The 18,740-nt window shown below is 42.2% G+C and overlaps 1 protein-coding gene across 1 annotated transcript in view; it reads right to left on the bottom strand.

Annotated features, from left to right (window-relative positions):
- Positions 1–16,815, bottom strand: part of TSPAN2 (tetraspanin 2) — a 93,000-nt gene extending 76,185 nt beyond the window's left edge. The window contains exon 1 of the mRNA XM_054980965.1: positions 16,716–16,815. Within this exon, the coding sequence (XP_054836940.1) occupies positions 16,716–16,784 (69 nt within the window). The 5' untranslated portion in view covers positions 16,785–16,815. The remainder of the gene's footprint in view (positions 1–16,715) is intronic.
- Positions 16,816–18,740: the final 1,925 nt, after the last annotated feature.

Genomic DNA, 18,740 nt, shown 5'->3' on the forward strand with positions numbered 1-18,740 from the left:
TCTTGAATACGCTTAGCCTTTCATATAGTAAGATTATCCCCACAACAATCACCCTGTGAGGAGGGTGGGGCTGAGAGAGCTCCAGGAAGCTGTGACTGATCCAAGGTCACCCAGCTGGCTTCAAGTGGAGGAGTCAAACCCTGTTCTCCAGATTAGAGTCTTGCAGTTCTTAACCACTACACCAAACTGGCTTCATGACTGCCAACTCCAAAATTATAAATGATTTTTTACTAAAGGCTTTACATAGATATTGAAAAGCATGGGGTTTGCGCTCTGTGGAAACTAAATAGTCCCCCTAAGTACCTACATGAGTACCTTGGGCAAAGAAGAAGGTGCTGTCAGGTCATAACCAAGTCATGGGAAGCCCCATCCACGTGGCATTTCAGGCAAGAGGTAGTTTGCCATTGCCTTCCTCCTTGTAACAAACTCTATCTTCCTTGGTGGTCTCCCACCCAAGTGTTGACCATGGCCAACCCTGCTTAGTTTTCAAATTCTGATGAGCTCAGAATAAGCTGGGCTATTCAGGCTGCTGTCAGAATACCTATCAGCATTTTCAAACAGCTGAAAACACTTATGAGCGCTGTTAGAGTGACTTTTACATTCCAGTTCTTACTGTGACCATATATGGGGGCGGGGAAGCATGTAGTGGTTAGGGAGCTAGATTTGGCCCTGCAGCCCCCATCTGCTAATCCCACTATAGTGCAATCTAACAGGTCACACATTCTGCTTTTCTTATTGGAAGGATTGCTAGAGGAGGGGGAACAATTTTTATACCACTGTAGAACTTTTGAAAAATGTATGTTAGCCTCCTACTTCTCCATACCTAAAATCACATTTTTGGCACCAGTGGGTTTCCTATCCAGAAGGATAAATACAGCAAAACTATTGTCAGAAAGAAGGAGAACCAGTACACAATGCTTCGCCCTTCTTGGTAGGATGGGCTGAGAGCACATACCCTCCCCACCTCCTGGTTTATCTGTATAATATATCTAATGTAACAAATAACATGGTTCCAGGAAACAACCAGCGCAGAGAAGACAATAATTGCCGATGGCAAAAAATCTCTTTACATCATCACAGACCCAAGTGAAAATAACCTCCCTCCCAGCAGCCTCACCTAACAGTGCACTCCCAAAGAGCCTGGGCACTGGGCAGAGAGCCAAGAGCCTTATTCTGTTGCCAGGAGCAATTTCAGGGACCCTGCTGGGCTGCTCTGCAATTCTACAAACTTGTTGTGTACAAGGCATGAGTGTGGGGCTGATGGGAGCTGTCAAACCACAAAGACACTTAAATGGAGTGTGCTCCCTTGCCTTAAACCCACAAGAGTGGGAAATATGAGCTCTTCTTGTGTTTCCAGGCACCAAAGCATTTGATTCCAGGCTCTTCTAGCACAATGTGGGAGCACAGAGGAGTTTTGAGAAGAAAAGCAAATGCCATTTACCCTAATAGTATCTTTCCTGGTGAAACTGCATGCTAACTGAAAAACAGCAGTCACTCAGAGAAGGGAGCAAAGGGGCATACCAGGACAGAGACAGCAACAGGCAGCTTATTAAGAAAATCAAATTTTGTAAATACTCCATGACCTTAGGTTTGCCTCAGCTGGGAGAGAAATGATATTAAATCAAGAGGATGCACATATAAGTAAATACACTGTGGAACATATCCTTAGTATTTATATAACTGTGTAGGGCATTCATAGCATCGTAATCTTACAACAGACTTGTAAGGTTTGCTGGCATTGCTATCCTCATATTTCAGATTGTCTGCTAAGCTCGAGAGGAAGATACCTAACAGTGCAGTCCAAAGCACAGTTACATCTTTCTAAGTCAATTGACTTCAATGGAGTTGGAAGGGTATAACTTTGCTTAGGACTGCTCTGCAAGTGAGGTTCTGGCACAGGGAAGATTTGAATCAGGGTCTTCCCTTTTAAGCCTATAATTCCAGTTCATGAAGTATGAAGGGATGGGGGAGGAGTAGCTATTACCTTAATAAGGAAAAGAAGGGGGCAGACATACAATTAACAATTGTAGCATTGTTCATATAGCTTGAAGTATTAATAGTATAACAGAAGCTAGGAAAGAAGTCAAATACCTACATCGTATTACAGGCACAAGCTAGTCAGTGTATTTGTGTCTTCACTCACTTCAGACTTACTAACAGACCACAAGGTCTTCTCTAAAGTTTCCAATGTTTAGGTTGTTGTGGGTTTTCCGGGCTGTATTGCCGTGGTCTTGGCATTGTAGTTCCTGACGTTTCGCCAGCAGCTGTGGCTGGCATCTTCAGAGATGTAGCACCAAAAGACAGAGATCTCTCAGTGTCACGAGAAATGTTTCCAATGTTTAGTAGGGTTACCCCCACCACACATAAAAATGTACATGTAAAGCACTATGTGCTATGGGACATTGTGGAAATAATGGGGGTGAAATCTATAGCTCTGACTGGCTGAGCCAGCATAACATAGCAGTTACAGTGTGGGACTAGGCCCTGGGACAATTGGGTTTGAATTTCTGCCCTGCCAGAGAAGCTCACCAGATAACCTAGGGCTCATCATTATCTATCAGTCTAATCTGCCTCACAAGAGTGTTAATGTGAAGATAAGGTGAAGGAAGAGAAAACAACATGATAAGCCACTGTGGACTCAATTTGGGAGAAAAGCAGGAAATTAATTAAAATATAAGCACCATTCTCTTCTCCATTTTATTATGAATTGTAAGCCATCTTGAGCAGGACTCCAAAGTGGCATAGAAATCTTCAAAAACAAGCAAACAAACAAACATCTAAATAAAGCAAGTTGCTTTGATGTCAAGGAAAGCTGACAAACATTCTAGCCACTTCAAGAGCCAATTTGGTGTAGTGGTTTAGAGCGTGAGATTCTAATCTGGAGAGCCGGGTTTGATTTTCCACTCCTCCACATGAAGCCAGCTGGGTGACCTTGGGTTAGTCACAGCTTCTAGGACCACTCTCAGCCCCACCCACCTCACAGGGTGTTTTGTTGTGGGGATAATAATGACATACTTTGTAAACTGCTCTGAGTGGGTGTTAAGTCATGCTGAAAGGTGGTACATAAGTCAAATGTTGTTAGCTGGTCAAGGTAAATATATCTGTAAAATACAAAAGCCTTTCAAGAAACACTCACGTAACTAGTATACTCCAAAAATTGTAACTCCTCCTCACAACCAACCATACACATAAAATCTTTAATTACAATTCACCTGAGGCATCACAAACACATACATTCAAACTGTCTCCCACAAACTGAGGTTCCATGTTTTGCCAACAGCACTTCTATCAAAATGGCATATGAAGTAGACCAGAGTATCCCTTACCATGTAAATCATTTATCTCTCTTTTTTAATTGATAAACCAGATCTCCTCAATCATCCAGGCTGAGAAGTCACCATTATCTACATCCTTTCCTGCTGCTCTTGTGCTACTGGAGTACCACCTCAGCATATTCACAGATCATTTAACTACCCAGAACCTAGAGAAGGAAAAACCATCAAAGTACAGGCTGATGCTGCTTAAAATCAACTCTGTGTAGTTTAATCCTACTGTGCCCCTCTTACTGTTTAGATGGTTGGGGAAAGCTAAGAGAAAAACGGTTAAAAAAGGGAAAGGAATAGAAGGGAGAAGATTTCAGGCCTGTGACTCTCCCTGCATCTGCAGAGGACAAGCATAAGTGCACTGTGGTAGGAAATGCTGACTGCAGATTGCGGTTTGGCACATGCACCAATGTGCTGTGTTTTTATGCATTTGCTGAATTTTCTTGATGTTTGATAATTTCACTACTATATAGGAAAGTTTATTCCTTAATCCACTAACTGTTGATCCTAGATTGCAGTGGATGGGAGATGGAAGACAGGACTCTGAAGAAAGGGTTTTATAAAGACAAGTGTCCTGACTGACTCATCAATGCCCAGCCCAAACCCCTAGGACCTAGAAACATGAAATTTGGGGAGAACATTTCTTTCATGATGTAAACACCCACTAAGAAGGGATTTAAAGAAATTTGCCTTCTAAGGGGGTAAAAAGGGGTAACGTGTTTTCCCAAAAGGATACAGCTTCCCTGTGTGGCTGGCAGGCTGCTACCTGCTTGCGCCCATGCTCACTGCTAGCTTGGCCATTCTTCCCTGTTTGGGCCAGCCTTTCAAAGTCATTTGCATATGCAGGCTGATTGGGGCTTACAACATTCTAAACCTCATCTCCTCAACACACTTCGCTTTATTCAAACACCTTTTTGAAGCTCGGGTACTATGCTATTATACTACAAAACCAACTAAACCCCCCAACCACCACCACAAACCAAAAAAATGTTATATACCCATAAGTATTATAATTGGATTTAAAGTAGTTAAATACCAAAGCGAATCACGAGTATCAAGCTAGTCTAGTGTCCTGACTGACTTATCACCGCTCAGCCCAAACCTCTGGACCTAGAAACATGAAATTTGGGAAGAACATTCCTTTCATGATGTAAAAACCCATTAAGAAGGGATTTTAAAAAAATTCACCCCCTAAAGGAGTAAAAAGGGGTAAAATGTGTTTTCCCAAAGGGATACAGCTTCCCTGTGTGGCTGGCAGGCTGCTGCCTGCTTGCACCCTTGCCCACTGCCAACTCGACCACTCTTCCCTGATTGGGCCAGCCTTTCAAGGACATTTGCATATGTGGGCTGATTGGGGCTCACAACATTCCACATCTCATCCCCCCCCCCCCCGAGATAGTTGGAACACAGAGGTCATTTGTATATGCGGCCTGATTGGTCCTCATCTCCCACATTCTAAACAGTATGCAGTTGCTATTGGGAGTCATTGAATGTGTCCTGGGGTAAAATGCACCTCCCACTCTTTCCCTAAAATTTCACTAGGGTTGCCAATCTTCCTGTGAGGCCTGGCTTTCCTGTGTGGCTGGCAGGCTCCTGCCTGCTTGCACCCCCCTCTCTCTGATTGGTCAGCTGTAGAACTCTGTGTTCTAAGGTAAAAATCAGGTAAAGGAGACTGCAGACAGTTGAAGAAAGATGGTACAAGACTCCTGATTAGGGATAACATGCTTCACTTTATTCAAATACCTTTGTGAAGCTTGGGTACTATGCTATTATACTACAAAACCAACTCCAAACACACACACACAAACCAAAAAATGTTACATACTCATAAGTATTATAACTGCATTTAAAGTAGTTAAAATACCATAGCAAAGCACAGGTATCAAGTTAGTTTATTAATAAAAGCATCAAGCTTTCAAAAATATGTTATTTCACTATCTGGTACAGTATTTTAAAAAATGTATTTTCAGTGCTACCAAGTAAGGCTGTGGGAGATGAAACCAAGAGAGGATGTGTGTGTATTGTGAAGGGAAGGGCTTGTGGTTGCAACAGCCCTTATGCTTTTAAACCCTGCCTAGACAGGCTCAGAGCCAAGCTACAAGTGACATTTTTCACATGAAGTACACTTGATTGTTTTTGCAAGTTTTTCTGGGAACTGAAGTCCCTCTCCCCCCGCCCCTTTTCCTTCTGTTCCTTCCCCTCTCTGTTAGAATCACTGCCTGAAGAGCCAGAGAAAGCCAGCGGGGGCAGCAGCTTTTTCAAATCGCCTTGCTCCCGGGGAACTGCTCTGGAGAAAGCTGGGAGTGGGTAAAAGCTGGATCCAGATGATTTTAAACAGATCCTCATGAATTCATATGATTTTTATATTGAAACAAAACAAAAAGGCTGTCATATTATAGATCATGTCCTAGTCTACAGACAGCAACAAAACAATCATGCATCCACTCATCTGTGGCGCTGCCACGGCACAAAAACATGCTTAAAAAGCATGGATCTGCATGGATCCTCTTGATTTTTACATGGGGCCACCCAAAATCCAGTATACTGTCCCAGATCATGTCCAATGCCACAAACAGGACCAAAAGATCTAAAATATGACAGCCTTTTTGTTTTGTTTCAATGTAAAAATCATATGAATTCATGAGGATCCGTGTCTCAGATTCATGTTTTTTCACCGTGGCAGCGCCAAATATTTTTGGATCTGTGTTTTTTATATTTCAGTGTGTGGACCTGGCTGTGATATGTGATTTGATGTATCATTTGTGTTTTTCCTATTTAAAAAACCATAGGATCCGTGAGGATCTGTGTGGCTCCTGGTTTTACTTTCTTCCTCTCCAGAGCAGCTCCCAGGGAGCAAGATGATTTGCAGAAGCTGCTGCTGCCACTGGCTTTCTCTGGCTCTTCAGGCAGCGATTCTAACAGAGAAGGGAAGGAACAGAAGGAAAAGGGGAGGGGGAGAGGGACTTCATTTTCCAGAAAGACTTGCGAAAACGATCAAGTGTCCTTCACGTGAAAAATGTCACTTGTAGCTTGGCTCTGAGAGAGAATTTGCTCCTGAATTTGAAACATGTGGGAGGCATAAGGCTGTGGTTAATAATGAATGATAAGGCAAAAGCACTCTCCACTTTCTCAAAGGAACTGTTCTTCACATAGTCAATGACTTAAGTCATATTAACGAAAACAGACTCATCTAGGCTAAATTTTGGTGAAGTCTTGGCATGAAATATAACAGGAGAAAAGGAGTGGGAAGGGAGAACAGGCAAAGGAGGGCTTGCCTGTAAGTGGTGGGAAGGTATATGTGAAAAAAGGGGAAAAACTGAAAAAAAAACTTTGTATAAAATACAGCTGGAGATTGAAGAAAAGATCTTTTGCACCAACTTAAAAAGGGGAAAATCTGCTGGCCCCAGGCTGTTATACTGGACTGTTACTATACAGTTATTGTTTTGATGCTTTTGCAACTTGTTGATGCTTTACTAGCTGCCCTGAATCTAAGGAAATAAGATAGGGTACAATATAAAATATATATATAAATGTAATTGGAGATCACAACACTGTTAGCCATGTGAAAAAGGCTCCCCTGAGCATTATGCCTCAGGAGTCAGAATGAACTGAGAGTAAGGGATAGAAACAAGCAACCAAATACTAAAAGATCAAGGGGGCTGATCACATACAAAGTACTGTTTGGCCCCAAGAATTGTTTCTATAAATCCCTCCTGGTTGTTAATGAAGTTCTGAATGATACTTAAGAGGGCAGAGGTGGAGCCGATTGTTAATTTGACTGAAAGCGTCTACTGTACCATAAGATGTGTCAGTGGAGTTTTTCTTAGGAATTTCTCTGACTACATTATGTCTTCATCAGAAGCAGTGTAAGTAAGTTTACAGCTTCCCTCTCCCCAAGAGGCACAGGAAGCTTCTCATAACACCCACGTGGCAGTTCAGGGTGTGCATATCAGATATGCATTCCACTGTACATCAATATCCACAGTCCAGTTGTGCAGAAGCTTCATCCCACACGGGTACCCCACCCATCTACATAGCACTGTGAGACCGTTACAAGAGTCATGTGGGCTTAGCAGTCTGCACTGCCGATTTCTTAATATCCAAGATGCAAAATTTGCCTTTTCTGGAAATGTTTTCCAGATTCAGACCTGAACACTGGAATAAGCTCATGGAGAAACAGCCATGTGGAGACTGAGCTTAGTAGCTTCTTCATGCACATGATTCTGGATCTACAACCTTGGTGGAGAGGAAAGCAAGTGTCCAGTGTGTCATAACAGTACAAGAAGAACAGGGAAAGGAGGAGGGGCGGGGGGCGCTTGTCTTTTTGAGGACTCAGAACTGTTGATGAATGCACCCTGTGATGCAGCTGGCTTCAAAAATGTGTTACACTTGCAAAGATTATGACATATCCACAAAGAAAACCTGCAGAACAGCATCCTCGTTTGAACCATACCACAATGCATATGATTTTAGATATTCAAATTCCAAACATGAAACTCAGTGCACTTAGAACAGAACAGCTGCAGAGACAGCGCTTGCTTTGAATATCACTCTGTAGTATGTTGCTTTTATAACCAGCTTTGGTGCTGCATGAAAATTGCACCTAAACAAAATAAGATGACATGTCTTTGAGCAGAATCAGCAGGGGGCTTGATGAGCTGTTAGGCTGGAATCCAAACACTAGGATCTCATTAAAGAAATCTGAACTGTGTCCTCATTCCGCAAAACAAAAGGTAGCACCTCTTCATTCATCTACAGTGCAAGTTGAACTACACATCCATTCGTTACTGTGTTCACTTTCAATGACTGCTGACATTTCCAATGTAGGATAGATTTTGTCTTTAAACAATTGACTATATGTAGGACCATCAGAACATTTCCCCACAGAAGTCGCATCACTGTCTTTTCCATGAGCTCAGTCACATGCCATATCCTATCATACTTCTTTCCAGAATTCTATAACTTTGGGGGCAAGAAGGGAACATATTTTACACATTTCTTAAAAACCATCAGTGAATGTACTGCTGGACAAAAGCAAGCTGTAGTTTTTTAGCAGTCCCCCTCAAAGCGAATAAAACTCATAATCTTATCACAGAACCCACTTTCTGTGATCCTCATGTATAAGAACTACGCTTCAGAATAAAATTAAAGAGTATAAGAACTAGAGACTTCAAAACATGATAACAAACACATTTCCCTATAAAAATGGTCACCCTCCAAATTCTGCAACTGTGCCTTGACCTCAAGACTGAAAAGAACTGTGAGAGCAAATCAGACACCCTACGCCATAGTCTTGGAGGGCCTTGGAGGTAATGGCATTTGGTACACAACCAGATGACTGACTCAACAAGAGCATAGAGCCTGTACACAATCCAAAAACATAAATTTCTCCCCAAGTACAACATGAGTGAACTCAACATATGCCACAGCTGTCAGACGACAACATTAACACAGGCTGATTAAGCATCAGTTACAGATGAGGCATCTGAAAATGCTGGTTTATTATGGCACCAGTTCTCCTGGGTAACAGCCAAATCCAACCGATGCATGAAAAAGAGTGAGAAGGTACTAGGAATACATGAATATGATTGCCACTTTTTCTCTAGTCACTGTTTCTTGCCCCCTATATAAAGGCAGCTGGGAAAAGAACAAAGACTTGAACTGTAGTTAAAGTACATGGTTGGATAAATAAACTATATTTCTAAATGTATGGGAAATAAAATTAAATGGGGCCAAGCACCAACATCAACTAGTATAATGGAGTAATGACAAGGAAAAGGCCATGAAGCAATGCTAAGAGCATTTGTGGTAGTGGCTGCACCATGCACTGGAAAGCAAAAAAACAGCATGTGCAGCCATAGTTACAAAGGAAATGAGTGGATTGGAAAAAGTCCTTTTATCTGTAAATCACATTGATTTTTGTTGGGTGCCATCACCCTCTTCTTGCCTGTCACGCAGATCAGAAAAAGATCCCTGTTATGAGAGGTGGCGCCATTTTTAAATAGACAATACAAATCCCTTTGAATCCTTGGAACTGTTATCCACCCTACACCACAAGGAAACTGCAATAAAGAAAAAGGAAATGCCTAAATTGCTATGATTAAAAACAAGATTACAAAACGCCTAAATTGCTGCGATTAAAAACACACAAAAGGAAAGCCAAAGAAAAAGCTCCCACAAGCCAAAAAATCTCTGCTCTGCAGCCATGCTTCACACTATTCTTTTAACTGTAATCTCTCACACCCAGGCACAGCAGCACACATATGGATGTAACATTTTTAGACTAGTGGAGTCACACTGGAGCTACTTTCCCTGCATTTAGTCCAACTGTACTTTCCAGCTCTACAGCATTTCCGCTATAAGGGTGTAGTCATTAAATTATTACTATAGATTGTAAGCCTGCAGCAGGCTAATCTTTGATTTTATCTACTGTTCAGTCTTTGTTTTAAAATAAGTAATATTATTATGAACATGTGTATGTGAAGTAGACCATAGGTGAATTCTCATTTTTGTTAAACAGAACCTATTTCAGATAGTTTACTTCTTGCCTGCACTACCCCAGGACAGCAGCCGGTGTAGCCCCTTTAACAGTCTCCTCCAGCGTTTACCTAAAAATCGGCTGCTTCACCCAATGCACATTACAGTTACACGGAGCACATTGTGCAGCTATTAGTTCCACTGTCACCAAGTGGCGTTCATGTTTCACTTAAGTAAATTTCAGAGCCATTTTGGTTAAGAGCGCAGGATCCCCACTCCTCCACTTGTAGCCAGCTGGGTGACCTTGGGTCAGTCACAGCTTCTAGGAGCTCTCTCAGCCCCCCACCTCATAGGGTGATTGTTGTTGCAGGTATAATGATAACAAACTTTGTAAACTGCTCTGAGTGGGTGTTAAGTCATCCTGAAGGGTGGTATATAAAATGAATTTTGTTATAATTATTATTAATATGAAGGTTTCTTATGTTCAGTTACATTGCATTGATGCCTTTGTTAGCCAAGATTAAATATGTCTATATATGAAATGTGCATTTTGCTGGGATCATGCTTATGCCTTGCCCCTCCCTTCTCACATGCAGAATTGCAGTTAAATACGAACTCCAGTTACTATGGTGTATGAACGGAGGCACACAAGTTAAGAAGTTCAGCTGCTTCCCTGTCATCTGGGATCCTCCTAAACCAGAGAGTATTTAGAATCTTGCTTAGTGGGAGCGGGAAACTGCAGTAAACCAGGTACCTGCATTCATGCATCAAGGGCAATTGAAGCTAGTTTTTAACCATAGTTCTCTGGGTAAGAAGCAAAAGGGTGGGGGAGAGAAGCGAGGGATGTGAACCTGCCAAGGGGCTGGCTTCGTGTAACTTTTTATTTAACTGCAGATCATAGATGTCTGAATGCACCTTAATTGCACAGAGATGGCAGCATATATAAAGAAATTTTAAGCACAAGAAACTAATCATAGTTCTGTAAAGATTCCCATTGGTGATATGAAACAGTTGCCTCAATCACAGCACATACGCATGGCACATAGGGCCACAGCTAACTTTCCTGGGGCTCCCATATTCCTGGATGGGGTTTAAAAAAATGGAATGGAAAAACCAGTGATTTCATAACCAACAGGAACGTATTCTTTCACCAAGCCTGAGTGTATATGTGTTTTTTATGTCAGTGTTTATGAATTATTAGTATAAGAAAAAATATTATTTTTAATTAAGAATTTTATTAAAGCAAAGAAATTGATGTAAAATAAGTGCATAATATAAAAGTTATACAGATTCTAAATTAGACAGTAAACTGAAAGTTATACAATCTTACATAACCAATAAACATATAAACAATACAGGTATAATAACTTTGGGAGTAAAACAAGCAATACATTCAAGTTTCCTTAAACTTAACTACATAACATTTCTCCTTCTCTTTTTCTTTTTAAGCTTTTTACTTATAACAAACCCCTTCTTTAAATATATAATAACTTCTATGGATTCCCTTTTAACATGCTGGCAAGCTCACAGTCATAGTATTTAAAGGGGCACTTCCCCCTCCAGAATCAATTAAGCATCATAAAGGCGACTGTGAAATAAATATCCACTGTGAACAGCAGGAGCCTCAGAAGGCAAAGCTGAGCTGCTGAGATAGGTGGAGTTTGGAGCATTCCTATGCTGGAGGTTCACCAGCTGCCATTGATTTGTATTCTAAAAACATTATTTCAATAGAATCTGTCATGTTATCACCCTCCTTTTTTTCCCTTTTATAAACCTCATTGGCAGGAATAATCTTTGCTCTAGTTAGGGCAGTACATCCACTGGTACCATTCTGGCTATGGCCAGAATGCACACACAGAGAACCTTCATTCAAGTACAAATCAATGTATTAAGTTTTTTAAAGGTCTTATTATTTATTTATTTAGTACACCCTGTCGTTCCTCCAAGGAGCTCAAGCCAATGTACAAGTCTCCATTTTGTATTTACAACAACCCTGTAAAGTAGGTTCGGCTGAGAGAATGTAACTGGCCCAAGGTCACCCAGCAAGCTTCCGGGCTGTGTGAGAATTTGAATTTGTGCCCGCCCCCCACCACTCAGATCCTAGTCCAATACTTTAACTACTACACCAAAGTGTTGCTTTCAAGCAGCTTTGAGCTTTTGCTGTCAAGCAGCTATAGCTTTCCTGGTAGGATACGCAGTCCACTAGAATTCGGGTTTATGCTTTCAGCTGCATCACTCTCTCTGTACTGTTGTGATGTAATGAAGTCAAGAAAGGTTTGCTCTTCCTAGGAATACTTTTCTGTGTATAGAAAATGAACCTTGATCTTATTACATTGCAACAGTAACATACATTTGAATTAATGTGTCAGCAAGCCACATTAGCCTAGCTGCTATAGCTGCTTGAAGACAAAGCTCAGTCAGGAGGACTCTTTAAAAAGCAAATACATGATTCATATATGATTGAAAGTTCTTCTCTGACCCTTCTATGATGAACAGAACTAAACTTAGCTGTTATTCAACAAGGCTCCGTAAAATTGCTGCTTTACTTTTACTTTTCTCTGTTCTCATTTGTTTTCATTCATCAGTTTGGTGTAGTGGTTAAGAGCGCGAAACTCTAATCTGGAGAGCTGGGTTTGATTCCCCACTCCTCCACTTAAAGCCAGCTGGGTGACCTTGGGTCAGCCACAGCTTCTAGGAGCTCTCTCAGCCCCACCCACCTTACAGGATGTTTTGTTGTGGGGATAATAATGACATACTTTGTAAACCGCTCTGAGTGGGTGTTAAGTCATCCTGAAGTCATCCTATATAAATCAAATGTTGTTATCAATTTCAAAGGAGACTTTAATATATATATTTCTGTGCGCCACTCAACATTCAAGCTCCATATCTTAAAGCCAAAAGCAACTGACCTGTTGGACACAAAGCCTCCATCCTCAGTGACACCCCCCCCCCCCCATTTATAAAGGCATGTTTATATCATGTAAGATATTGTGAAAAGATTGATTGATGGGGAGCTGGTATGGTGCTTGTAAAAATGAATGGCTTCTACTTTATAATGTTATATACAGTGCATCTTAACTTTGCAAAGAAAACTTTACCAGTGCGTGAGAGGTATGCATAAAAACCACACTGGTGTTCTAGTGATTGTTTTTGGCAACTCAAACACAGTTTGGATGCTGGTGCCTGGGGGTTTAAAAAAAGCTAGAAGGATGATAAGTCAACCACATCCTGAAACAGAGACCATTGAATGAAGCTATTAGTAAGTGTGAGGAAGGAGGTGACCTTACAGAAACATAACCCCACTGGGAGATCAGAGGACAGTGTCTCATGTGCAGCTGGTCAAATTTACATGCATAAATTTGGTACTGGTCAACAAACTCTTATAATTTGCAAAACTGGACAAGCAAAGTAAGACCTTTGGTTTTACTCACATACTTTCGACTCTATTTGTGTGTAATAAAATAATTCTTCTGAATACTAGGATATTGAAATCACATTTGCTACTCATTTAAGACACTATTCAAGTGCAAATACCAGCTTGACCCCAAAGTTATTTGGAAAGAGGTGAGAAAAATGCAACATATGTTAGATATGATCTTTCCCTTGGAGACTGACAGTGCAGAATTCAATGGACTTAGAAGGGGGTAATGCTGCTTACTGCAAGCTACCAAAATTAAGGCTGGTATGCCTGGCCAGGATTCTATTCTATGCTCCAGGTTCAAATTGGGGAGTGGGAAGAAAAGATGCAAGCTCTATTTTGCAACATGACATCTCTGAAATATTGGCCTTTACTAGCTTACAGGTCACAGAATTAATTTTTTCTGGGAGCAATTCAGTAGTTTTAGCATACAGTACACACAGCCTTGGAACCCAAAATACATGATATTTAATGTAGATGTTCTGACTATTTACCATATTAAAATGGAGATATGACACTAAGCAAGCTCCCAAAAGCCTAAGCAAAGCTGCAGAAGAGCCACAAGGGGATGAGTCTAGTCACATGAGCCAATTTAATGCTTCTGGGGAAGTGTGTGCCCACATTTGAGAGCTCCACGGTGTTCCTTAAGACCCAAGTCCTTTTTGCTTCCCTTTAGAATAGTAATCAGCAGCACAGTGTAGACACCAAGAACTACACAGCCCCGAGAAAGTGTTGATAGCAAAACAATGTCAAGGATAAACAAACGTGTCCCATTGTGGCTGTTTATTTCCTTTGCTGTTTCTATGGTTTCACTGAAGAGAGCTTGCTATTTTCTTCTAATGGCAGACTGATGTTGGTAATCAGATCTGGGAGATGTGTTAAGCAAGATGTGAACTTGCAGGACTAGCAATGAAAGTGATGTCTGATTTTGGAATTAGCTGTAAGTATCCTTACTAATGGAAAGATGCCTATTGGCACACGGCAAGCGAAAAAAAGAGAGGAGGGAACCATTGTATGCTCAGCAGCAGAATTTGAGAAGTTTAATCCAGAGAGAGAGAGAGAGAGAGAGAGAGAGACTTGTATTCATTATGTACTTAATATCTTCACCCTGCAACTAGAGATACTGAAATTTAAAACTTTTTCTGGGAAAGATCATAGTTATACAGGCAGGAAATTAGGCAACAGAAAGGATATGTTTGTAAAGATTACTGCTAAGCAAATGATTAGTCAGACATTGAATTGACTTGCTATCATCCTGACTCTCTCTAAACGTGTTGATATGGAAGAAAAATCCCACAACTGCTCAGATCAAACTCTGCTATCTGTCAAGCCTCACTCCAGCCATCTAGCCCTGTAATGCTTGGAGCCGATGGACTTCTCTATCACCCCCTTTCTGCTTGCAGGCCAATTGGTGATGGTAAGTGCTGGTGCCAGCAGTAGCATATTGAAAGGGAATGAGATTTTTCTACCCACTGAAGTTCTGTTGTGTGGAAAGTTAGTAAAGAGACAATCTGGTGGTGTCTGCCGTCTTCAACAAGCACTCTGCCCAATAGACTGATAGATCAGAATGATCATTTCATTCCTTTGGAAATGGAGTTGTTCATTTGTAGTAAAGATGATGATTTCTGTCTAAAGACATTCGTCAGAGACTCCTCCTTCCCAGCTTGTACCAGTCAAGCATGGAACTGCGAGTAGCCATTTTTAAACCATGGGGGGAAAAGGGATGAAAATAGACTGTTCCTACCAGAACAGTAGCATTTCTTTCAGAATTTTTTTCCCCACTTGTGCCTTTAAGTGCTTCAGAAACTAAAGTTTCTCCTTTCCTCTATGCTGGAGCACTGGTCTCCCACAACTTGAAAAAAATCAAGGGTAACAACAAGCAAACAGGCTATCCATGCCCCACCCCACAGCAGTATTAGAGCTCCTGCCCTAATGTGCATCTGAGATATACTGCTTCTGCTACCAGACGCAGCCCAGCTCAATAACAGCACGCAGCAAGGGAGGTTTGTCTGAAATGGCAGTTCCTCTTGGTTACCCTTCCCATGTCTCATCTCTAAGAGTCAACACAAGAAGATACATTAGGATGTTATAGCATGATTTGTCAGAATTTATTACAAACGAATTACACTTTACTTATACCATATCTGCTCACTTCTGCTTGCTGCTTATTCTATATAAGAACAGTTAAGTCATTTTCTTCCTTCCTGTGATATTCTATACTTTAAAGTTTTGTGTGTGTTTTAAGGTTTTCACCTTTCGTTTGAGATAGAATGCACTGTAACAGACTGACAGCTCCAATTAGATGCAAGTTCAGGAAACAATAACTTTTATGAATCTGATTTCTTCCTGATTGCAAAACATGACATTGCTGGTATAGGTACATCCCAAACAGAAACAGAACAGCTGCTAAGTGCTTTAATAGCTTGCACAAGGGACAACATGTGCCGCAGTAACATGTGTGTATGTGACAAAATGTCCACAAATTATACAAATACTTTTTTCCTCCAAACATACATATAGCCATAGCACATGCCTTTTCAATTTAAAAACCCTCATAAAGCTTCAGAGAGACAGATATAAACAGCATTCTATTTAAGCCTTTAAAACTCGAGGCAATTGACTGATATTGCATTCAACAAAATGCACTGAGATCCTGGGCATTCGTCAACTTTTTGATTTGATAGGTGCAGTCTTTCCTTGCTTGAGGCACAAATATATGCATCAGCCCATGTTTATGGCAAGTATCAGATAGATACTTAAATATTAAAGGAATTACCACAAGAGGGATACCTGCAGACCCCTCTCCTGGCTGGATGGACTCGCCAACCCAAAAGATGACAGACAAAGGAAACACATCTGTCAAATACATTTAGCTAGCACTGAACCACCACAGGCAAGAGAGCTAGATTTTCTTACACGGAGCATATGTCCCTTAATCCAGTATATGACAGTATAGCCATTATTTATTCAGACTGTTTCTATGCTACCTCTTCAGTGAACCTGCTCAAGGCAACTTATGAAATAAAACATAATAAAATCATATAAGTTATTTTATGACTAGCATAGAAGTGAGCTGCTGACTTCATGGCTCACTGTACACAGCGGACTCTTCAGCATTCTTTTCTTTAAAAAAGTTAATGATCAAGTCTTCTCATTCATCATATACATTTGCTAAATAATAAATAGCTCACATCTGTGAGGCAACCATTGCTGACGAAACATGAATGCACTGAATACAAAAAATAGGATGGTTTCTCTGGGGAAGCCCTTCACTCATACTGGTAATCTACCAGCCAGTCACATTAACAGTGCAATCCTAAACTGATTTACTCCAGTCTAAGACCATTGATTTCAGCCCCTGCTTTCCAGAATCCCCCAGCCATCTCTCCCTCCCGTGCACCGAATCCCAACCAGCTCCCCCCTGCTATGACCACTGACCCCCTCTTCCTTAGCCCTCCCCCCCCCCCGGCACTTCAAAGCGGGCGCCCCGCACTGACCCAGAAGATGAAGTTGAAAATAAAGAGCAGGAACTTGACACAGCGCATCCCTCCTTGCACTCGCCCCATGGCAGCGCTTTTCTCCTGCAGTCGCACCAGCAGCTCCTTAAACACAACTCGCTGGCAGCGCCTTCGCCGGCTGCCGCTTCCCGGCCTGGGAGGGTAGGAGGGCGGGAGCAGGGCGGAGCCTGCGAGGAGGAGGCAGGTGCCGGGCCAGGCCAGGCAGAGGGCGCGGGCTGCGCTCACTGGTAGCGATTAGCCGCTTCCTCCGTGAGGAGGACCGGGGGTTATTTGCTGGCACCGGACTAGCGCTCGTCTGAGACAAAAAGAGGGGCCGGTGCCCAAACCTGACTGGGACCAAGCCTTGCTGGGGAATGCTAAATCTGTACGGCAAAGACTGAGGAAAACACTTTGCACGTGGTCAGGAGCATGCTGGTTTTATTTGTTTGTAGTTCTCCTTACAGTGCAGGACTCATCTCTGATACTGGACACAGACTCCAGGATGAAGCGCTGGAGTGTCCCATATTCTTCTAATGCCCTTCAGTTACCAACATGGAAACCGCCTAAGCTAGGTATGCACCCAAAAGAGGTGGTAAGTCTTGAGGTTTAAAAAAGTACCGTGCCATTCATTACAGCCTGCATTTTTCAGGCGCCTTCGGTTTTTAAAATAAATCTGCGCAAGTAGAGAATTAGCATGTTTGGAGGGAGATGTATTGTCGAAGGCTTTCACGGCCGGAGAACGATGGCTGTTGTGGGTTTTCCGGGCTGTATTGCCGTAAGGAGGGAGAGTTCAGCCCTAGCCTATTTCTTAGTTTCTGCTTGCAAGGTTTTAAAAAAATCTGGGGAGCATGACTAGCCGCCCGCAAACTGAAATGAGAAGCCTGTTCCGCCAGCTCATTCTGCGGCACGTGTAGATTCACCTTGGAAAAGTTTACAGTATTCTACGTCGTCTGCATTTAAAAAAAAAAAACCTTTGGTGCAACTAACCTATACCTTCAAGGCAACAATCGCTTGCACGTTTACTAAGGAGTAAATCCCCTTGAACTCAACGAAATTTCCTTTTGAGTAAAATGCTTGGCATTGCGCTACAGAGATCCAGATTCATTTATGCCAGAGATCAACCACCCGTCGTAGCCCCAAACCAACTTCCCATGGCCTGGAAGATGCAAAAAGAGTGCTTGTGAGCATGTGAGAAGTGCGCAGCATAGCGACAGAATAATCCCTCTGGATTCAGTGGGGCCTCGGAGTTGCAGGAGGGCAGCGCCTGCCTTTGAACCACAGAAGCCCCGCCCACTGTTTTACTCCGTAAGACACGCCTCCCGGGAAAGCCCTGGGTATTCTCTTTGTTGCTGCCGCGTTCTGTGGGTGGAGAGCCTCCTTTGGCTTCATCTCTTCTGACTTGTCAGCAGCACTGGTGAAGGCGAGATGGTTGCTACTGGCTATGTTGTTGTGATGTATTTTCCACTTGTTGTCGGGGAACTTAGAATGTGGGCCAAGTCGGAGCCCTTTTGGGAAAGCACTCTTCAAAAGAATACAGACAGCTCTGGGCGTCTTCAAGACGGCTGCGGCCAACGTCTGTGGCAATTTAATGCTTACTGGATTCTACAACATTTTTGTGAACAGCAGGGAAGGCACAAACCAAGGACAGGCAATGTGGTGGGCAGGAGCCACCGGCTCCCTTTGGAAGCACCGCCTGTTGCTCATTTAGTGCTTTGGATTTGCAGTGCGTTTTGTAATGCATTGCTGCAAAAATGCATTTGAAACCTGAGGAGGAAAAGCTGAATTTAGGAAGAGAAGTTTTAGGGAGGGGGGAGCTTGACAAATTTACTTTGTATAGTGAACCACTTTTTTAAAAAGCATGCACAAATCAATACAACTGCAGAAGTCCATGACCCACTTTCACAGGCTTTGTGACCCACAGGTTGAGACCACAGGTTGAGCGTCTAGAAGACGCTCTCCTCAGTGTTCACTCCCATCTAGGAATGCCTGTCCTCCTGCTGTAGTGGAAGACCCCTTGACTCATTG

The sequence above is a fragment of the Eublepharis macularius genome, chromosome 5, assembly GCF_028583425.1.
Source record: "Eublepharis macularius isolate TG4126 chromosome 5, MPM_Emac_v1.0, whole genome shotgun sequence".
NCBI lineage: Eukaryota > Metazoa > Chordata > Lepidosauria > Squamata > Eublepharidae > Eublepharis > Eublepharis macularius.